At 36.4% G+C, this 23,805-nt stretch overlaps 2 protein-coding genes across 2 annotated transcripts; one reads left to right on the forward strand and one right to left on the reverse strand.

Annotated features, from left to right (window-relative positions):
• Positions 1 to 5,501: 5,501 nt before the first annotated feature.
• On the reverse strand, positions 5,502 to 7,253 carry eve1 (even-skipped-like1). Its single transcript, XM_058768269.1, has 3 exons — positions 7,229 to 7,253; positions 6,515 to 6,753; positions 5,502 to 5,930 (listed from the first exon to the last, which is right to left on the reverse strand). Exons 1-3 carry the CDS (start codon positions 7,251 to 7,253, stop codon positions 5,502 to 5,504), a joined length of 693 nt encoding a protein of 230 aa, XP_058624252.1.
• Positions 7,254 to 18,333: 11,080 nt separating this feature from the next.
• hoxb13a (homeobox B13a) lies at positions 18,334 to 19,912 on the forward strand. The gene is given in 3 exon segments (XM_058770595.1): positions 18,334 to 18,700; positions 18,703 to 19,077; positions 19,454 to 19,912. Coding segments are annotated over 3 exon segments (909 nt in total). The 5' UTR covers positions 18,334 to 18,414; the 3' UTR covers positions 19,702 to 19,912.
• The last annotated feature ends 3,893 nt before the right edge of the window (positions 19,913 to 23,805 follow it).

Genomic DNA, 23,805 nt, shown 5'->3' on the forward strand with positions numbered 1-23,805 from the left:
TTGTCCAAGGGTGGGTGGAGTCTTCTGTGATGCTGTGGGATGTTTATGGTGATTGTCTGACATGGGAAGGAATACGGCTTCAATAACTTATGATTTGGTGGATGATTTTTCTGATAATCCTAACAAACAGGAATCATTATTTTTGGACTAAACTAGTTTTGAGAATTTAATTATTTTCTGTTCTTTCTATTTATTTATTTATTTGCTCATGCTGGTCTTTTTGCATCTCAGATGTATTTTTGCACTTTTGAATTCAGTTTTGACATCCTCATTTTTAAATATGCTTGGATGACTATTATTTACACATGCTTGCAGTGTTGTGATTTTATGTTTGTGCATGTCTTACATAAAATACAATGCATTTCAGTCAATTTTGCATATTATGGACTTTTGTTTTGCCCTTCAAGTCCTAAGTCTTCAAAAGCATGTGAAGGGGCTTCTCTGAGAAGACAGAAATGTTCTCTGACTGAATCATCATCACTATTTAACTTTTTACTCACTCTGAACAGACAGTTAAAAAAGGCAGACAACTTTGACAGACAGATTTCATCACTCTGTCTCTATATCTGAGTTTTACAGTATTTAAATAGCTTCAGTTGACACAGGCCAAGCCTGTAGATTTTACTGCTGCAATAAAGCTCTGTCCTAGCAACAATATAGAAACATCATACGAACTCATAACTCTCTGGATTGCTCTCCTTTGCTTTTTCTGTCTTAGAAGGATGTCTGCATGCACGTGACTAATTATGCTATCAACTGTACGGGATTGCAGAAATGAGAGCAATAGAGAGGCTATAGAGCCAAGGACACTGAAGATGATTCAGTGGTGATGCATACAAACTGTGATTGCTGGTATTTGTTTTGGGTTCATCTTAGGAAGTTGATTGGATAATTTGTGGTTCATGTAAATTAATATGACATTTTATGGTCAGACAATTGTTGTAAACCATGGAAAAATTAAAATATAGGATGTAGCGATTCTGGACATCAATAATGACTATTCCTTCAAGTTTACTTTGTTCTTGCAACTGTAAGATACTTTGGATAAAAGCATCAAATAAATAGTAATTAATAAATATTGAACTACAAATCTGTGAAGGTAAGAGATTTTCATAAACTACCAGACAAAAGGTTTTTAATGTTTTTAAAGAATTCTCTTCTACTCACCAAACCTGCATTTATATGACCTAAAATACAGCAAAAGCAGAAATATTTTTACTATTTAAAATAACTGTTTTCTATTTGAATATATTTTAAAATGTAATTTATTCCTGTGATGCAAAGCTGAATTTTCAGCATCATTACTCCAGTCTTCAGTGTCACATGATCCTTCAGAAATCATTCTAATATGCTGTTTTGCTGTTCAAGAAACATTTATTATTATTATTATTATTATTATTATTATTATTATTATCATTATCATTATTTAAATGAGTACATTTTTTCAGGATTCTTTGATGAATAGAAAGAGACAAAGATAAATTCTTCTGAACTTTCTATTCATCAAAGAAACCTGAAAAAATGACTCAGCTCTTTTCAACATAATAATAATAATAATAATAAATGTTAAAAAGTTTTTTTGAGCAGCAAATCAGAATATTAGAATGGTTTCTGAAGGATCATGTGTCTGGAGTAATGATGCTAAAAATGAGCTTTGAAATCACAGGAATAAATTACATTTTGAAATAGAAAACAGTTATTTTAAATAGTAAAAATATTTAAATTTGACTGTTTTTGCTGTACTTTGGATCAAATAAATGCAGCCTTAGTGAGCAGAAGAGACTTCTTTAAAAACATTAAACATCTTACTGTTCAAAAACGTACTTTTGACTGGTAGTGTAAATTTACAGGTTTGTCTCTGTTCAGAGAAGTTCTTTAGCGGGAAAGACACTTGCATATTCATTAGGTAATTGCTTCAGGCAGCTTCAGGCAATCATTCAGCCATAAGACGATGCAGCTGTGGTTGTTGGCACACAGTGTGGCTGCCTCGTGAACCAAACAAAGCTTTCTGTACCCACCTACCTACCGCTAAACTGCTCATCTTACTTTCAGCTGTAGCAAAATGTGAAGCTCAGTGCATATGCATGATTGTATGAGACCCATGGAAATGTTTCTCTTAGAAAAGATTTTGGCTATTACAGTTGTTAGCAATACATCTGTTTCCACGTAGAAGGGAACTGGTTTCCATGAAGTGCTAATGCCTCTCTGAGAGTTCATTTTCCTTAATTTACTTCATAATTAACTTAATTTCCTTTTAAACGTTCTGTAGCTTTTCCTCATCATGTTTCTCTGTTTAGTGATGAAGTGTGTGACCCACGAGGTCTAGAGAAGGATGTAAAGTTTTCTTCAAAGTCACTCCTTTCTTGTTGCTTTTGGCCTCTTGACGTTAACTGGACTGTGAATATATGTGGATATTTAAAGCTTAGCACATTTAGTTTTAGGTCTCGCATGTTCATCTCTCAGATGAGCATGATTGGTGCTTTTTTAATAATCCAGCAATATGTTTAGTTGCATATTTTTTGTGTGACAAACCTGTACAGTTTAACACTATGAACACTGCAAACTCAGGGTGGGTGGCCGGTAACTGTGTGGGAAGTCCACCACTGTAAGATGCTTGGAAAAACTTATCTCGTTTTCAGGCGTAGGTGAATCAGTGACTAAATACACTACTGTTCAAAAATTTAGGGTTGGTAAGATTTTTCTGAAAGGTTTTTGAAAGAGGTCTTTTATATTCACCAAGGCTGCATTTATTTGATCAAGAATACAGTACAAGCAGTAATATTTTTTAAATGTTATTATAATAACTTACTTTTAAATACGTTTTAACATTTTATTTATTATTGCATTGGCAAGCCTGAAATTTTAGCATTCGTTGCTCCAGTTCTGAGTGTCCTTCAGAAGTCATTCTAATATTCTGATTTGCTGCTCAAGAAATATTTTTATTATTATCAGTGTTGAAAATAGTTGTGCTGCTTAGTATTTTTGTGCAAACTGTGATACTTTTTTCTAGGATTCTATTAATGATTAGAACACCATTTATTTGGAATAGAATTCACACATCAATTTAAGACATCCTTTAAAGAATTTCTTAAAAAAAAAAAAAAACCCGTACTGACTGCAAACTATAAAATCCTGTAAAACTGCTGCAAATGCTTGCCTGGGAACAGACTGATCTGAATTTTGAAGCAGCTTCCTAAAAATCATAATCAAATGATTTTTAAGAAGTGTTCATTTGTGGCTGAATTCATTAAATACACATAAATATTTTTATTTATATTTATATTTTTTACTGAAGATGGAAGAGTAAAGTTTATGGAGAACTTGCAGTCATGTCAACATGTCCACCTCTGACTCCCTCAGGGCCGAGGCAGTATTAAGAGCAGGAAGTTGTAAAAATCACACGGCAGTGCTCTCCAGACAAAAGATCCGCTACTGTGTGCTCAATCGGTGTTCCCACAGTCACCATAGAGGAGAATCTCTTTACAGTCTGTCCCAATTTACCACATCACTGGCAATTCAGAGTCGTTTTAAGCAGTCGTTTTTTTACTGTCATTTCCCACCTATTGCCGGGGCTTTACTGCAGACGTCACCCATTGAGTTATTGTCAGACTCAGACAAGGGTACTGCAGACTGTTAGTCTCTAATGATCTGAGCATCCAAAGTGTTGGAGTTTACACCTCTAAACATGAGGAGATGTGATAGCAGTATACATGCACCCATATTAAGGATACATTTTACTGTGTAGGCTAATTTTTATTATTTTACAAATACCAAATACCTTAGTAATGCTACGACATTCCTTACAAATACCAAAAACTATTTGATCCATATGAGTCAGCACACTTTTCCTTGTAGTTTTTACAGCACAGAAATTGTATTAGTAGCCACAAATCAGATTGTATGTACAGCATTCAGCTCATTTTCTTGTAAGGGTTATTGTGACACAAGCCAGACGAGGTTAATTTACACTGAGACACAGATTCAGCACCCTTTCAACTAGAATTCACCTGTAGCAGGTGCAGGTAAAATAAGCCAACACACCTGGATATTCAGCAGGTGCCTTCATTCACATAACCATTGCTATAATGCTGTTCACCTTATCAACAGCTTAATTGCTAATTTCTAGTGTGGTGTGTTGGAAACAGGGCTGTCTATCCGCTTTTGGCTGTGTGTATGTGGTTTTAAGTAGGATATTCTTAAAAGTCATCATTTTATAGACAACGGTAGCTAGAACTCATTAGCCTTACAGTAAATTTAACCACTACCATTTAAAAGTTTGAGCTTGATTTATACTCATTAATGCTGCATTTATTCAGTCAAAACCGACTGAAATATTATGAAATATTATTGCAATTTAAAATTAACTGTTTTCTGTTTCAATATATTTTAAAATGGAATTTATTCCTGTGATGGAATGGTTGAATTGCCAGCAGCCATTACTCTAATATTATATAATCATTCTAACATGCTAATTTGCTGCTCAAGAAACATTTCTTAAAATAAAAATAGAAATCTTTTGTAGCATTATAAATGTCTTTACTGCCATTTCAATCAGTTTAATGCATGCTTTCTGAGCCAAAGAACTGTTTTTGTATGCATGTATTCATATATTTTTAAGTGTGGCTTAAGTCTGTTTTGCTGCCACTGTCATATTTTATGCATTAATTCAGGCTTTTCACATGCACACTTGCAGACATTATTTATTAGAGCAAGGTCTGTGAGGCTCAGACACTGCTGTCCACCTGTTGATGTTTTGTCTGGTTACAGGCTGTTTGATTTTAGATTTTCAAGATCATAATTCAGCAGGTTGCGTCTAGGATGGAGTATAATGACAGGAGCTTTGTGTCTGTAAGTTGATAAGTAGTCTTTAAGATTACAGTGCTGTTTAGTCAACAGGTTGGTGTTAAACAATGACAAAAGTGTTGGTGTGAATTACTAGAGTCGTGTTGGCTGTAAAAGCTTGAGAATGTTAATGAGTAGAGCATTAATTGTTTTCTGTCCTTCTACAAACTTATTATTATTATTATTATTTATCTGGCAAAGAAAAGGCAGAAATACATCAAGTAAAATGTTTCCATAAATATTTTTAATAGTCAAATTTGTCATATATATTTTTGGAAAGCATATATGTACACAAGTTCATCTACCACAGTGTTCAGGTGCAAAAATGTCAATAGATGAAAAATGTTTATAAACAAACTTCAAAAGATCACATATTTTATGAAAGTAAGCAAAACTGTTTTCTATATTATGGGAAGATAAACAACAAAACAGCTCTTCATGAGTGATGATATAGATTCTGAATAACTGTACATATGCATAAATACGACAGCCTTAAACTTTCATAGCATGGACAAAAAAAATCTTCAAAATATATTCTTTTGTGTCCCACAGAAGAAAGAAAGTCATACAGGTTTAGAACGACATGAGGGTGTGTAAATGTAAAATTTTCTTTTTTGGGTAAACTATCTTTTTAACATGCCAAAGACGCCGCTATTCTTTTATCCTGAAGCACTGCCAAAGGTTTTGGGCTGTGTGGCTGTCCTAGCTCCCCCTCTAGGTTTAAGCAGGTGGTCTGGTCTCCAGTGCAGGCAGTGAGGACAGTGGCATCCTGCGGGATGGTGCATTGTCTGGACGGGGGAATAGAGAGCAGGTTGTGGAAGTCCACTGAGCCAGGGGTAGGTCGAGGGAGGGAGGTGCAAAGTGTCCACTGGCCTTGCGGTGGCACTGTAGGGGTTTGTATAACCTGAGAGGCTACCCATGCCCAGATGAGAGTATAGATGAAGGGGCAAGCGGGGTAGCAGTGGGTAGGGGAGTCCAGCAGCCGCTTGACTCACCATGAAGGCACACAGGTTTGGGTCCAGTGGATTAGGCCAGTTCAGACTGTGACGCTGCCTCTTGTCCTTCATCCTCCTGTTCTGGAACCAGACCTATAATGAAACAGAGGGATAAATGGTCTTAGTAAAGGACACAGTATGTTGGTGGGATTAGGTAATGGTAGATGTACAATAAAATTTTCAGTTTCAGCAGGGATGGAGATCAGGTGTCTGATTTTATGGTTTCTTGGGTTGACTGTAACCCATAGCCTCACAAGATACACAAACAATCCTCTCTTACATTCTTAAAAATAAAGGTTCCAAAAGGCATTTTCACAGCGATGCCATTGAAGAACTAGTTTCGGTTCCCCAAAGAACCTTTCAGTGAACAGTTCTTAAAAGAACCATTTTTTTCTTAGTGTGAAGAACATTTTAATAATCTAAAGAACCTTTTTCCACCGTAAATGACCTTTTTATGGATTGAAAAGGTTCTTTGTGGAACCATTGATTTTAAAGAGTGTAAATGAAATTAAAATGTAAAAATATATATATTGATAAATATCAGAAGTTAGTCTCAACTTCTTCTTTTTTTAATGAGCGCTTTTTAAATGCACTTTAAATGCTGCCTGTTGGTCCTGAGAAGCTTTTGTTGGGCCAGAGGTTGAGAGTGGCATGAAAAGGTCTGCATCGTGAATTACCTTTATTGTGGTCTCGGGCAAGTTTAGCGCTGCCGCCAGTTCGCATCGTCTGGGTCGAGACACGTAACTTTCTTTACAGTATTCTTGCTCAAGACGGGTCAGCTGCTCCCTCGTGAAAGCAGTCCGGTGCCGCCGACTTTGGTCTATCCCATTCAGCAGTGAAATACGAGGGCACTCTTCCTCTCCTTGATCACTGTCAGCATGAGCAACAGTAGACTCTGGCGACTCCCTGCCCTCTGCTACTGAAAAGTTTACTTCACATTAGGCATTCGTTTACTTTGCGTGTAGCACATTTACAATCAGAAAGACCGGGCTTTCAATAAACTCCCAATTTCCTTAATGAACTCGCTACACAGATGTCGATTTTGCACAGTAGGCCTATATACTTGACTTAAATGTGACAACATATCAAGTACCAGGCGCATTTTCTAAAAAAAAACAAAAACGTGTTAATTCCTCCTCCATGCCTACTGTTAAAATATGAATGTTGCAGGCTACTTACGCATTTTATCGTTGATATCCACGTCCGCAATCCAAATATTCCCCAAATGGATTTTCACAAGCTTCTCATAGTCCTCAAAACAGTCCCAGACCAGGCCCTCCCCAAAAAGGAATTATCTCTCCTCGTCACTGCTTGTCTTCCGAGCCAAGTTCGTTTATGAAGGGAAAGATGAGTTGTTTTTGTAGTCGCTGTCCACCCCCCTCCTCCCTCACCTCTGCATCTTTCAGGTCGTCCCATCTTGTTACTAATGAGAGACGCGCTCTATCCGCTGAGGCGCCGCCGGGGCGCGCGGACAGAGGGAGGTGTTAAATTGTCTTTGGTCTCCGACCGGCCTTTGTACTTTTTTGTTATGGAGAATTAAGATCGACCTCCCTTTGCATACTGTCACAGTGGCTTCCCCGTCGAGATAGGCCAACCCTGATTGTTCCTTGGCGTTTGATGTTTGTATTTTTGGAAGTCAATCATTAGAATCCTAATGTTCCTAAATTGCAGAGGTCTACAGTTTATCATAGAGAGATGAAAGCGTTTCAGGAGCCGTATAAATATACGTAAGATAAAGATTTATATATATAAAAATAATAATAATTGGAAAATTGTCAGAATATTCGAGCATCAACTAATTTTATAACAAACAAAAAACGTTGCCAGACAGAATTTGCTGGCATTGGTTACTGTAATAAATGCCGGACGATATTTTATTAAGTAGTTACAAAGCCTTTTCCGCAGCATATGTTACAGTACCCCCACACACACACACAAAAAAAAAAAACATTTACTCATGCTCATGTAATTCCATTCATTTACTCATGCTCATGTAATTCCATACATTTACTCATGCTCATGTAATTCCATACATTTACTCATGCTCATGTTATTACATACATTTACTCAGGCTCATGTAATTCGATACTTAAATGTATTTCCTCCTTTTGTGTGGAAAAAAGTGTAGGCTATTGTTCAATGTCAATGGAGTCCAGTGTTATTTAGGATCATATGTAGAGGAAAGAAATTCATACAGGATTTACAACGACACGAGAGGATTAATAATTGATCAATTTTCATTTTTGGGTGAACAATCTATTTGCATCGTTACAGGAGCTGTCAGACCCAAAGGTGCTGAACTATTGAAACTTTCTTATAGCCTATCTATCAGTAGCCTACATAAGTTTATCTTAACAACACGAACAAGTGCGAGTGAACGTAAGCGAGCCTGCTGAATATTTTCAGTGTACTTACTATTGATATATTATCATGGCGTTGCTAATGCCCTCTGCTAATCAGAAACGTCAATGATACGTGCTTCAGTGCAGGTACAGACAGGATAAAAATGTCATGTGACTGCACGCGACGTGGATCATTAAGGGCTTTTGTATTTACCATTGTGGTTTGATTGGACACCTAGGCTTAAATTAAGGTTATATGTCACTCAGACCCTTTTTCTTTTTTCTTTTTAGATTTATTGATTTAGGTTTCATATTTCATATTTCAAATCAAAGTAGCCTATATTTATAAACATATAGGTAGGCCTACTGTATTTTGCAATTCAGTAGCCTATGTGTTCCCGTTCCTGTTTTAGAACAGTAGTTTTGGATTATGTGTAGAGTAAGGTTTGCGATTAACATTACTGAAGCTTTTATCATTCCTATTTTATATGTATTTAGCTCCAACCCGATCTCATGAAAATGTGTCAATAGCACGAGTTTAGGTTTCGATTTGGCGTACTGTTTATAAAGGAAAAAAAATGACTTTGGCGTGCATCTGACACGCAATGGGTAGGATTAGGGTTGTGGGGTAGATGCGTATCATATGTACGCCAAACACGTGCGTATCATATGCAAGCCAAAGTCGATTTTTGCATATCAATAACACGAGTTTCAATTTTTATTTGGCGTACTATTTATACGCATTTTCATGAGACCGGGCTCCCCAGTGACGCAGACTGTGGCATATCCAGTATTCAGACAGTCTCTCAAACATATGCTTCATCAGTGGCGCTTCAGCTTGGCCTATCAAACTGACTGTTGTATTGTTATACACCAGTGCTTTGATCACTTGTCAGTTAAGGGAAAGGCTCCACCAGGGCTGTAGCCTGTACCTGGCTGGAGACTGGCGCAGATATCGCGTGGAGGTGACAGAAATAGCCTTTCCATGAACGGACAAACCTGTGTGTGCGTTCCACTTTAAAAAAAAATAGAATACTATGTTTGGCTGACTTAACTTCCTATTATCTGATAATTGTTGAAAAAGAAGTCTCTGTTACTGATCAGTAAACAATGACCAAGAAATGCACTGTTTGTGGGCGTGTCTATTTGGGTGCTTCGCATAGAACTGCTGTCATCTACATAATCTCAGCAGACACTGCATTATTTCAGATTCTGTTTATTTGTTGCCCTATTAATTTGTACTTTTGTTCGTAGCTACATACAAAAAAAAAAAAAAAAAAAACAGACCTACGCTTTTTTGTGCTTTTGGTATTGTTTTGAAAATACTTTATTTTTAGTTTATACAGTAAATTTCGACTGTATAGTTTTCTATTAGTGCTATTTTTTTTCCTGACCTTCACTGTAGAAAATATATTTAATTATGAAAGTCCATCTAATGTTTAGATGTCTACTTTAATAAGTTTCTTTTAAATATTATAAACGATCCGTTATTCGAAATATTGAAAGTAAATGTCTTGTCTTGTTCTACTTGGCTGTACAATGAAGGGCAAAAAGTAATTTAATTAAAATGTGTTCTTCTTCTTCTTCTTATATGCATAAGAAAAACTAAAGATATTTCAGGATATGTTACATGGGTGCCTTTGCGCTACCTTTGCTCTGCAGTCCTTTTGCTTTCCCTCCTCTTCCTCTTCATCTTCTTCTTTTAGAGGTTTAAATCAAGGCTATTCGCTTTGTGCAGCAATGCAGCCACACTTTATTATAATATCTGTACTGTAGTACACCTGAACAAACTGTTAGCGCTGGACTCAAGGACACATTTTATAAATCTGTACAGAAATTTGCTCTGAAGCTGAATTCTTCGTCCAAAATGCATGATTTATGGCCTACTTTGATTGTGACGGTTCTTGAAAATGGTTTATTGTTCCAAAATTTCACATGGTATGGATGTTTAGTACAAAGTGGCGCGTTCATATTCCTAAATCGGGACTCATAGCATCACCTGCCTCTTTAACCGCTAGAGAGGTGACTATCATTGCTGCATGCAAAAAGCAGATATACAGTGATCCACAAGGCTTCGGGTTCACGTGGACCTTTAACGTAGTACCGCAAGAACACTCAATTCTGGTGATCTGCACATTATAGTTTTTCCGCTCCAGCACACCTGGCTGTTCAAGTAAAGGTCGTGATGCGCTGGTTCAGGTGTGTCTGATTTTAACTGAAATTTAAACTGTACAGAAAGAGCAGGATAAAATTGTCAATAATAATAATCATAATACGTGTTATGTACATATTTGAATGCAATTTTTGATTACATATTTATGTTTAAATAATTCCACAATGATCCAAAAGGTCTTTTTGAGCTTTTTGATTGGCTGTTGCATGATTAGGCTAAGTTTCGTATCGGCAATGCTCATTATGCTTCCAGCTCAAAAGTAGCCTGTGTTACAGTTTAGTGTTCTCAACAATATGTTCCTGTCGTCCCTTAAATGCTACAAAATCAGTAATAAGACATTTACAAGGTTATCAGCATTCAGTTAGCTTTGTATAATTTAATCATTATTTTTGCAAAACGGATTATCCTGTGCAAAATTTATGCACATAATGCACATCCCTAACTGCACATATCAACCCTAAATATGCCCTGCACTTCAATTAATTGTTTGAAATAAAAACATTTCAGGATTAGAAATAGATAGAAAAAATATGATTACATGAATCAACTTAAAATATCAGAAAATACCCTCAAAAGGACATATTTGTACTTTATTTAACCCCTAAAAGATTCATAGCAGTGCCTTAAAGGGATAGTTCACCCAAAAATGAAAACTATCATCATTTACTCAGAAGTTCTTGGTAACACTTTTCTCACTATTAGCTAGTTGCTTATTAGCATTATAGCATATTGGCTGTTTATTAGTACTTATAAAGCATAATAATGATTTATACTAATATTTTAGATCCCTTAATCCACCTGAATTTAACAACTACCTTACTAACTACTAACAGCAAATTAGGACTTTGAGGCAAAAGTCATAGTTAACTAAAGTGTGAGCAAGTTTTTTTCTGTTGAGCACAAAAGAAGATATGTTGAAGAATGTTGGTAACCTCTCAGTTGACGGTAGCCATTGACATTAAAAAAGCAAACATAAGCTCACAACAAAATGAAATGAAAAAAGCAAATAAGCTCACAACACAACGAAATTAAAAAGGTAACATAAGCTCATAACGAAATTAAAAAGCAAACATAAGCTCACAACACAACACAATTAAAAAAAGAAAACATAAGCTCACAACATAACGAAATTAAAAAGGAAACATAAGCTCACAACACAACGCAAGCCACAACACAACGGAAATGCTCCCGACCACTAGGGAGCAGTGTTGTCAGTGAAACACCGATACTTCCTCGAGATGCCACAAGATTGATCTAATCGATTTTTAAATGAAAACATGTTTTTACTGAATGTTTTGGTTCTGGAGATAATACAGTTGATAAAGTGTGACGTTGAAATCACCGTGAACCTCAGGTGTGTTTGAGTTTGTGTAGTAGAAAAAACTGTGCTATTCATATAAACAGAGACACGCGGAACATGCAGCCTTATAAGAGACATGCATGCTTTGACTGGCTATTGTCCTGTGTATTTCTGCGGTGTAAAAGCCAACATCTTATGCTGTGGGTAAAACTCATGTCATGTAATAGTTTGTGACATCCTTCTCTCTGTTCTTATGTTGCCTGGTATATTCAGGCATGTATTCCAAGTATTATACACATAAGGATCAGTCTTCACTTTAGGCAGCCACGGTACATTATAAAAGTAGCCCAAAAAAACCGCAACCGGCAACACTGGACGCCCGGCGGCGCCCGCGAATACCCATGACATGCTACAATTGCCCGTTTCTGCAGACCAACTGCCCCCTAGTGGTCGGGAGCATTTCCGTTGTGTTGTCACCGAATTTCGTTGTGTTGTGAGCTTATGTTTGCTTTTTAATTTTGTTGTGTTGTGAGCTTATGTTTTGCTTTTTTAATTGTGTTGTATTGTGCACTACTGGGCCACTGTACTACCGTCAACTGTTTGGTTACCAGCATTCTTCAAAATACCTTATTTTGTGCTCAACAGAAGAAAGAAACTCATATAGGTTGGAACAACATGAGGGTGGGTGAATGATGACAGAATTTTCATTTTGGGGTGAACTGTCCCTTTAAGTGTACATTTTACTGATCTAAGATGCGAAATATTCATCTTTTAAGGGTATTGTCCCAGTGACAGTCTGTTTTATCTGTATCCTGGTACATTTTTTGTACATTGACTAGAATTAAAAGTTGTTTTTCAAAAGCACTTCAAGTTCTTCACAGACACTGTATATTTACAAGTGTGGTGCAGTAATTGCAAGCTATTAATGTTTTTTTTTTTTGCATTGTAGCATTCTTTCGCAATGAAAGAATAATGATAAAGATGACAAAGCTTATATTCCTACTTTCTTGTATTCATCCTAATGAAGTCACAAGTAATATGCTGTTTTAAGGTATCATGTAAATACATAATGAACATATAGCACTCTTATCAAGCATGTATTGCTTGCATGTGAAGAATATTTTGGGAAATGTGCATAAAATTGGAATGTTCCCACACTCTTACCAAAAGATTGTCATTAAGATCAGCCATTATCAGAAAGCTGTGAGAGTTTTATTGTCTAGGAAGCTGTTTGGATGAATGTGATTTTATGTTGTCTAATGAATTTAGGCATTTTGGAAGCAAACTAAAAGCAGTAGTCATATATTTAGATATTTACATATATATTATTTATATATTTAAATTTTTTTTTGGAAACAAAGAAATCTGCACAGAAGTCCAAGGTTGTGGTGCTTTCCAGAGGGATTGTGAGTTCACCTTGCATAATTGCATTTAAGGCTTAACATTCAGATAATTTGAACAAAAATTGTTTAATATTTTCCTATCCTCTCGTTTCCACAGATTCAGTGTTTTTCTACCTTGCCACAGTAATTTGAGGCCCATATCCCACCAACCCTGCAGAAATTGGCTTCCATGAATTATTACTGAATGCAAATACTTTCTGGTCATAACAGCAGAGGTAACTTCTCCCATCTTTCTAGCTATTCTTTCTTTCTCTCTGTTTTTCTGTCTACCATCTACTATACTGAAACTTTCAGTGCGACTTTATAAATACAGAAAGTTCATCTTTTTTTATTTATTCGTAAGGTGAATTTTTCACCATTTTCACTGTACTTAGATCAGTTGCATAAGGACATGTTTTTACAGGCAGCCCGGTGTTCTAATTCACATATACAGGTTTATTATCAAAATCTCAGGGACTATTCTGATTCTGATGACTATTCTATTCTGATTAGGATGAAGCATACATTGTCCTCACATTATCACCACTGTTCTTTCTATATTTCCTTGATATTTGCCATGTCTCCTAGATAATAATGCTGAAACAAACTTTTAGTCTATGCATTTAACCTTAAGATTTTTATTATTTTGATTTCATCCCTTCTGGATTCTGACTATATAGGTGAATATGTTAACTTAAATTCTGAATATCTATATAGCCTACCTCAAACCAGTTGGCGTTTAGGATAGAGATGCATACAGTATCTTGTCATTTTTAACTGTGAAAGATGAACACCTTGACATTTGTTTTTGTAACTCAGTGTTTAAAACTATAATGTGTTTGGGTTTTAAAACTTCGCTATCGATTTTTCCAATTCCTTGCGCATTCTCAAGCAGAACAAAGGTCCAAGTAAAGGCGCCTCTGAACAGATTGAGGGATGCGGCGCTCATAGTAGGAATGTATGATTTAACTGGATGGAATTCTTGGTGGGACCTCAGTTTTAAACTGTGGGTCTAGTAGCCATGCATCAATGGTGTTGCTTGGACACAAAAATGCCAGTATTAATTGGCGATGTGACTCTTTCTTTTCACTACAGAATTTCCAGTTTTGTTGTCATCATTGAATTTGATTTGTAGGTGGATGTAACATTTATTTACATTCAGGCTCTTTAACGTAGTGTATTTACATTGATATTTCGGAAACTGTGACAATGCGATGTGAATTTATATTATTTTTATTATTATTGAAAGTGGCTTAATAATTTAGAGTTGCGCGGAACAGTAGAATATATCTATGCACACCATCCGCATCCTCACTGCAGCGAATTGCTCCATATCTTACAAGTGTAAAGAAAAACCTTTCTTAGGATCTGGTTTGAGTGGTCCAAGCATTGTTGTAACTGTCATAATTATAAATATGTAATATGTGACTGCCATGCTACAGACTAGGTTAATAAAGCAGATTTTAACCTGACATTGAGGAAGATGCGTGAGGAATATGAGTGGGAGCCGCTCACTCACTTTATTTATTTATTTATTTATTTACAATATATTGCAGGGTGTATCATATTTCATGTGAATAATAATACGTCACAATTTAATATCGAATACAGTCTCTGATAAACTCTTTTTCAACTGTCAATGGTAAAGTTCCTTTTGATTCGCATGCGCTATCGAGTGGTCGAGCTATAGGGCGCTCCATAATTGGCGCATTGTTTGTACGCTTAGATAAAGCCTGCTGTAAAACACGATGGAAAACATGCAGTCCATTTATGTAGGCAGTCTGCGTGCTATACTAACGTTTTGTTAAACTGTTTTGGTACCCCCAACCAATTTAATTTATGTTAAAATCCTATGAGAGACATTGCATCTTTCAGTTTTAAATATTAAAAATTCTATAATACAATAATAGTTATACTACAGTTCAAAATGACCCTTTCCAGGAATAAACACTTTGCTATTTAATCAACAGAGTTCTTTGTCGTGTGTTTCCTTAAACGTTTTAGACAGTTAGGTTAGTTCACACAAAAACGAAAAATTGTGTCGCATTTCTTTATTACGTGGATCACACAAGAATATATTTTGAAAAAAGGTCTCAAGTGTATTGTTTTTGTCCATATACAGTGTAAGTCATTTGTCCATTGTCCAGAATATCTTATTTTGTGTTCCAACAGAAAGTTGCAGAGGTTTGCAACGACATGAGTGTGAGTACATGGTGACTAAATGTGTGCTCAGTGCTCAGAGTAATATATAAATGACAATAACAACAATGTCTATTGTTTTTCTAAGCACTTTTACTGTAGCTACGGCCGCCTGACTCACAGGCTATACAGTAAATTGCTCAATGCACTCTATAATTTTCATGAAGAGATCATGTTGTCGCCTATAGCTATTGTCGCTTTATGGAAACGTACTTGCACTTGGTCTATACAGAAAAACGTTAAAAATGTGAAAATAAATCTATGCAGAAAAACGTTAAAACTATGAAATACTAATAAGCAGTATTGCAAGGATGCCACGAATCGTGTCGCTGTATTTTTCAAATTTTTATTGTTATAAGCGTTACCAGCTCACTAAACGGGCATAAAATAGTATTCATTATATCTCCTGCATAACTGAACTTAAATTTATATGATACTAAAGTTATTCATTTTAAACCATTCACTGTAGTGTTTGATATGCATCAAAAAGGCGATTTAGAAAAAGAAATGAACTTGAACGTTTCTTGTAATTTCATTTCAGATGACAAATCATGCATAACTTTTGGTTCTCCGTGATCTAAGTGTGCATCCCATTAAGTATGCAGACGTTAACACCGGTGGAAAAGTAAACTGTTTGGCAAAGAAACGCCGCTCACATCATCTGTAGGGTAGCTACCTTTTTGTTTTACGTTTAAAAGAAATATTGCTTTTTGATATAATTAACTACATCGGTTCACGTGAAACTTTTAGTCACTTCATCTAAAGCTTACAGCGCAAAACTATTCATTTCAAGTTCGCGTTGCGCACTCAGTACTCTTCATATTCTTCAGCTATCATTTGAACTTTTTAGCTTGCATTACGCTGGAACTGTTTTTAATGTTGTATTAATATGCTGATTATCAAACTTACCCTGTCCATAATGTATACATATGTGTCTGTCTTCTGAAGATGTAAGTTAATTCATGCTGGACGCGGACTGTACACACAGTTTCTTGTAAGACCCCTTGCACGTGGGCAGGGCGTTTTACAATTAAACCATTATGGCATTTCCTGGGTACAGTAGCTGCCTCGCACAAGCACAACGTGTTGTGAGGTTGCTCAGCTCTGACTACAAACAGAGTGGCTCGTGTCTTGAACCCAGAGTAACAGCTGTGCAGTGGTAATGGAAATGCGCTGATGATGCACAGCGTTTAAACAACATGAAAAAAGGGTGGTGAATTATTTTCGTCTTTTTTTAAGGACAGATCAGTTCAGTTTCAAGTAACGTAAATTGCATTCTGAGTATGACTGCTTGAGTACTTTCTTTGAAATTTAAGCAATTTTGTTTACCTGCAGGCCGCTTTATTATTCCAGCTAGATTCAGAGACCTTGAACTTGGATAGTTTGCCTAAGGAGGGACAGCGTCTATCATTGCCTCCTAAACAGGCCCTTCAGGGAGGGCTATACTCATCCCTTTAAACTTGGCCTTGACCTTGAGGGCCTTTCCTGACCTCTATGTAAAGACGACAGTCTGGGGAGGTGTGTGTGGGAAGGCGCATTAAAGGGGAAGGCTGTTGTTGTTCCCTGTACACAATTTTCAATATTTATTTCCATACACAATGACATGTCATGCAAGTTTTTAGCCTCTGAAACAATATTTCAAAATATCAGAGTGCGTGCTTGCGTGTGTGTATGTGTGTGTGTGTGTATATATATATATATATATATATATATATATATATATATATACACACATTTTTTAAATCTTCCACGTGGATGTGTTTTTATATTTGCTCGTTTAGGCACAGCTTTCTTGTAGACCCGAGAGCTTTGCTTTTTGCTTACAGACGAAATCTCATTCACACGCATCTGGATTTATACTAATTTGATTCTTGATGGTTTATTTTGTTCATAGGATCACGGTTTCCAGAGGTAAAATGCTGAGTTTTGGTTGAAGAAAAAGGGTTACTGGTCTTAGTCATTTGTGTTTTTAAAAATATGTTTTTAGGGGAAAATGTCTAGTCACTGATAAAATGTGACAAAAATATGCGCACAAGTTTTTTTTTTTTTTTTAATAATTTAAAAAAAAAAAAATTTTTTTAGAAACCTTCCAACAAAACCTTGCAAAATCTGTAATAATAATTTATATATTTTGTAAAGCTGCAATTCTAAGTCTATATTTTTGTTTTAAAACTAAAAATGCTGAAACGCACCAGAGTGGCGACAGAGACGTTTGAGTAACAACTTAATATTTTGAATTTCTTTTGCCCCTTTATTTCAGTGGATTATTTCAAGTATGACATTTCATAAAACGGTACGATGCGTTGTTCAAGCGTATGTATGAAACAAGTTATGATTTTTCATTTTTTATGGTAATGATAAATAATTTATACATTTGGCACTGCTGATTATGGGCCTTTAAAATGTCTGTAATGATTTAAAGGCATTCCAGCTCATGCTTGGCCAATGTGTAATTAAATCCTAAATAAAAAGTATGACCCATTTAAACATTTCTATTGCTTTTTGCAATGAGATGTTGGGAGAAATCGTTAGGCTATAGCATTTGATGATCAGCAAGGGAGCAGCCAGGAATATATCTATATAAATTATATTATTTTCATGTAAGTACGCGTATCTCTTCAGTTCAGATGATATATTCAGTGCGTAAGATGACACATGAACAAGTATAAGAAATAAATTTAAACCCTTTTAATAGGTTATCAACATATATTATGTTATAACAACATATTTGTTGAACGAAATGATTAGGATTAAAATATATCTTCTTACAACGAATTAACATTAAAATAACAAAAAGCAACATGTGTGCAGAAGTTCTTTTTCAAAAAAAAAAAAAAAAAACCCAAAACAAACAAAAAAAACAATGCGATTGATTGCTCAGTGAGTTAAAGAAAAGGAAGCGTATTAGGGTATTAATGCATAAATGCAATGCAAATAAGGCAGTATTTGAAGACTACTTTTAAAAATTGAACCCAGGCTTGAACAAAAAAAAAAAAAATCTTTGACATTCTTCAGTCAAGGTTTATTTTATGCGTCACGTGGTACAGCTCTTATCCAATGAAGGCACTGCAATGCAGACTGAAGTCCATTGCGTCAATGCAGCTGTACCAATGTAACTGAGTGTCCTGCTTCGGACTTGAGTCTTTGCAACATAATTTTCCGTCCGAATGGTGAGCGTGCTATGACCACCTCCCTGGTCCTGAATCCTCGCTGGGCGGACACGGTTATGTTTGTGTATGAAAACAACTTGGATGAGCTGAAGAACATGGAGGGTCTGGTTGGAAGCGGCAATTTTGCGGCCAACCAGTGCAGGAATCTGATGGCCCACTCGGCTTTGAGTGGCCACCCGTCTAGCCTCGTCCACGGCTCCAGCTATCCCACTGTGGACGTATCGACTTCAAGTTCTGCAGAGACAGGCAAGCAGTGCACACCTTGCCCAACGGTTCCTCAGGCCTCGTCCACCGGTCCCATCCGTACGGCTATTTTGGAAACAGCTATTATCCTTGCAGAATGGGGCGGGGTTCCCTCAAGTCCTGCACGCAGCCGAGTGCACTCAGCTACACTGCAGAGAAATACATGGATACCCCGGTCACATCTGAAGAATATCCCAGCAGGGCTAAAGAGTTCGCCTTTTACCACAGCTACCCCAGTCCCTACCAGTCCATGGCCAGTTATTTGGACGTGTCAGTGGTACAGACGCTTGGAACCGGAGAGCCGCGACACGACAGTCTCCTGCCTATGGATAGCTACCAGCCCTGGGCTCTGGCTAACGGATGGGGCAGTCAGATGTATTGCTCCAAGGACCAGAGCCAGGCGGGCCATCTCTGGAAGTCTGCATTAGCAGGTACATTTTAAACCATTTTACGACTGAAATGGGAATGTTCGAAATAAATAAAAATTCTTACGCGTTCTTACGGTATAGCATAAGCTCTCTCAAATATCTAAGCAAAAGGATATTACTCTTCTGATCAGACAGAAGACAGATTTTATTTGTAGACACAGGTTTGAAATATCAGAAACAAGAGCACCAGTGTGCCTTCATTGTCTAAAGAACACAAATACAACACGTTAAACAAAAAGTAACAATTTAGCTTCTAAAATGATTTGGTAATTAAATGGAAATACTCCGAAAATCTGCAAATGTAAAATTTGTTGAAATGTAGTTTAGTTAGAAAATGAATGAGCCCATTAATAATAAACCTTTTTGTTATTCGTTCCAGATGTTGTGGCCCACCAACATGACGGGGGCTCATTCCGTCGAGGTAGAAAGAAGCGGATACCGTACACAAAAGTACAACTCAAGGAACTGGAGAAAGAATATGCAGCCAACAAATTCATCACAAAGGACAAGAGGAGAAAGATTTCAGCGGTAACCAACTTGTCCGAGCGTCAAATCACTATTTGGTTTCAAAACAGGAGGGTTAAGGAAAAAAAATTCATTGCCAAAGTTAAGACCAGCGCGCCATAGTGCAGAGCTGAATCTTTGTTTTTCTCGGTGACTTGAAATTCAGAGAAACAAAAAGTCGTCGCGGGGACTTTTCTTGGACTGGGACTGAATGTTTTCTTTTCCCAGCGCATTTACACCAAACAAATAAATGGATGGACTCAAAAATGAATAATCTAAATGAAATGGAAAAAAACCATGAAAGGACAATATAGCTTGTAAATTACGCACGTGCCTGCCTATATGTAACTGTGTTCGTTTGAAGTCTTTTTGTCCTCTTTAGCTTGCATTTAATGTTAGGTATGTCAGTGCTGTTGTTGTTATTGTTGTTGTTGTTGTTGTTGTTGTTGTATTAGTCTTATAGCTTATTACCCAATACCTGTCAGTACTTATATACTATGTTTATATCGCTTGTAAAACACAATAACATATATCACAAACCTTAATAAATGTGTTAATTCCATTGTGTTTTCTAGCAAAGTAAGTCGGTGTTTTTATGTATTATTCTTATTGAGCGTTGCGTAATGCCTCTTTATAGTCCTCTGTTGCAAAATTAATGCTGTCATCGATAACAATGTAAAAGAAATCAACAAATAGTTTCTGCCATTATTTTGAAATTGTTTTAAAACTATTTACAGCACTTCGTTATTGATTCCTATATATGCAGCTGTTTGGAGGCTACTTTTGTTTTATTTCGAACGCTACGCATTCATTTGAGGCAATGTAAAAAATATCGTATTTATATCTTGACATTTTACATCAGATTTGGTCGTATGATTCAGCAGAAATATCGCTTCCATTATTGGAGCCTTCGGAAAGTTAAGTACTTTATTGTTTTACAATGTGCGGCGTTTGAGCAAGTAACTCAAAGCGCCTTAGAATTTTTGTTAACATTTTAAATATTTATTATGATATTTTATAACAAAAAGTTACCAGTCGCTGTATGTATCCTTAAAGTTTTCGTATGCATTCATAAAGGATGCACACTGGTTTTTAAACATAACGATATGGGATTTCCTCCTCACGGTTAGAGCAGGAGCGGCGGTGTTTTGATGTTGGCAGAAAAGGAGGGGGCGCTCGACTACAGAAGATGTAGCCTACTAAATCAGCCCTTAACCTTGACCTTGAAAGTCACATGCTTAAAGATAAGAAATAGCTTTTGTCTTTCCCGAAACTATGAATATTCAAGAATACCATCATCACCTTCCACAGTTTGCTGGGGCTCTTCACGTTTGAACGCAAATTGTCTGTCAATTCACGCCAAATGAAACGATAGTGATTTTATAATAAGCCTGGATGCATAAGTGTACACTGAAATTATACTCTGGGTGCCTTCTTATATACCGCTTTATATTAACTCTTGTGCTCAGAAATGTAAAGTTACTTCTTTCCTCACCATTCCTAGATTTATGTACGATGATCTTGTTTATAGTCTCCAGCAGGCCTAATTTACGTTTCTGCCCAAGTCCGAGCAGTTTAATTGTCAGACAGTGAACAGAGCCGCAGTCTATTGCCTTTGCTACCTGCACTTAATGTCGGTCTAGATTAGTAAGGGTGTAAAAGGTCCGTCGTTACTCAGCGGCTTCACGTTGTCACCTTCGGCAAGCTCCAGTCCACTTTAAAGTTGTGTTATTCCTTATTTCTTTATTCAGTCTACATCCGCAGCTGTAAATGGTCAGCATAGAAAGGTTTTATTTACTTGCATCAATTTAAGTAACAACGAATTGATGCTGATTGGCCTACTGGTTAAATTGTATTTTCTGGAAAAAATGGATGGCAACCTTCTGCGGTGGTTAGTTCTCGTGATCACGGCGTAAAACTGAAATGCCCAATTTGTATATTTGGTCAAACACGAGTATATGCTCAGTAGTCTGCATTTTGCAAATATATTTTAAACATTAAGCTTTAGCATAGCTTCCAGGTGAAGTGATTTGGTATGAATAACCTTCTTAGCTTCTCAGGCCGTGGCTCCTGGTCTTATTGTGTGTCGATCTTTTGTTAAATTTGATTTGTAGTCGGAGCATAGCATAAAAGCGCACAAAAGTTTAACAATTAGGCTATATGAGTTCTGATTCAATAAAACTTTGTCACTTCTGTCGGACGTCAGCAGGTCTTTATTCATTTCGCGATCTTTTCTAATTGTTTTAGCCAAAGATAGTAAAACGTTATAAGAATTCTAAAATTATTTTTTCACACGAATCTATACATTTAACTCCTACCTTCCTTAGACAGCCCAGGGGGTCATAAAATGTCCAAGTCCTTCCTTCCACTTCTAGTTAACATTGAACTTGACAAAAGCTTTCAAACAAACGGTGCGTCTGCTTTTAAGTTTACATTGTGATTTAATGGCGACTCTATTTTCTCTTTTGAAAACGCACAAAAGCGTAGAGCTTTCCCAATTTCAGGACTAACAATAAAACTGCCACATTTGTTGAGAACTAAAATTCTTTCTTTGCTGTCGTTCTGAGTAAGACGGGGTTTGTTTTCTGTGAGGCCGATGAAGAAACCAAACAACTGGAGACGTGTCTAAATTTCCAAAGTAGCCACTGCAATAAACTGCAATAAAAAGTATGTACAGGCCACTGTGTAAGTGAAAATAAAATGTAAAATGAGCAAATTAATATTGAAGTTGTTTCGTTTTTGTCTGAATGAGGATGCAGTATGCCTTATATTCCATGCATGCACCATATACGCATATGTACATGTTTGTGTTTAAATTAATAATAATAAAAAATAAATTAAAAAAAACGACAATACAGCGATACAATTTTGCAGTTGATGCCAGGCCAGCTATTTGAGTGAGGAATGTCAGACTCATCTCCCTCAAGTTCACGTCCAGATCCCCTCCCCCACATTGTCTGTTGCCTCTAGCCTTAAAACAACTCTTCCCCCACGTCTGCATTTCGGACAGGCTTTTGTTAAGCGGCGGACTTCACAGTTGAACTTGAGACATCTTGTAAACAATAAGTAGTCTGGACCTTGTCTGGCCAGAGGTTGTCTATAGACCTGTAGAGTAACGCGAGGCCTCCGGAAAAAGGGGAGAGGAAACGACTTCACACGAAAGGCCCCCAACGACGGAGAAATGATCACGGTCAAAGTTGACATTATGTGCAATGATTGATATATAGGCAATGTTGTCATGGTACAGTTGGTCAGCACTTAGCCAAAGCTGGCTTGCATCTTTGCTTTAAAGGTCAAGTTCAATGCCTCTCTCAATTACTTAATTAATGCAGCTTATTGGCAGGTTTTCCTAACAATCTGGCCTTCAGAGTGGTCATAAATATTGAAAGGAAACTTTCTTTGCTCTGTTCTAGTTTTCCCGTAATTCCTATTCGAAGCTTTTATGAAATTGATATTTCCACTATAACTGAACATAACAGATTTGAATGGGTTGTTTCAATACTTCCTTTGTAGGAATAGCAGTACAATCCAATGTAAAAATGGTAACCTGCAATTGTTGCGTTTAAGAGCTATTCTCACCTGATCTTATACCCTAAATTTAGTTTTGCTGGTGTAACCTAATTTATTTACGTTGATTCAGTAACGCTAAATATTTGTTATTTTTATTTTTTGAATAAAATCAAATAATTTAAGATGTTATCATATGAAGCACATTTTTTGAAGCACATTACCATTTTATTTTCAGTGTATGGATAGTTATTGTGATAGGCTATATCTTTGCAAGTTTCATGTCAGAATAGATGCTCACTTTTATTCTTCCGTGGTACATGATTTACTATATAAACACAACCACATTCCTATAGTGTTAATGTTTTAATACGAGAGTAGTTGGGAAATGGTTTACAGTTTGTATCATGTCTGGAAGAGTTGAAAATAGGAAATAGTAAAAGGAAGATAGTTAAAAGACAGGCTATATTTATATAAGATAGGCTATATAGGAATATCAAACGATTTTTTATCGAATGAAAATTGAACTGAAATAAGAATGAAAATTTAGATATAGCGATATGTAGCAATTCACTGAAATGTATATTTATGTTCACGCGGAATAAATCACTCTTTTAACATTGACATAAAGTATTGCGCTGAGGTAATATTATTACATCTGAATGCACTCAAGTTGGATTTCCAGGTTAAGTGAGGATAAGCTGTATGAATTTTATTTAC

Source organism: Onychostoma macrolepis, chromosome 03 (genome assembly GCF_012432095.1).
Source record: "Onychostoma macrolepis isolate SWU-2019 chromosome 03, ASM1243209v1, whole genome shotgun sequence".
Taxonomy (NCBI): Eukaryota; Metazoa; Chordata; class Actinopteri; order Cypriniformes; family Cyprinidae; genus Onychostoma; species Onychostoma macrolepis.

What these genes read in the sequence shown, in the direction of transcription:
- eve1 (XM_058768269.1), bottom strand. Translation starts at nt 7,253, where the DNA reads ATGGGACGACCTGAAAGATGCAGAG. An exon ending in ACGACCTGAAAGATGCAGAG is followed by an intron (nt 6,754 to 7,228) that starts GTGAGGGAGGAG and finishes ACTTTTCAGTAG; the next exon opens with CAGAGGGCAGGGAGTCGCCA. An exon ending in TGCCCGAGACCACAATAAAG is followed by an intron (nt 5,931 to 6,514) that starts GTAATTCACGAT and finishes GTTTCATTATAG; the next exon opens with GTCTGGTTCCAGAACAGGAG.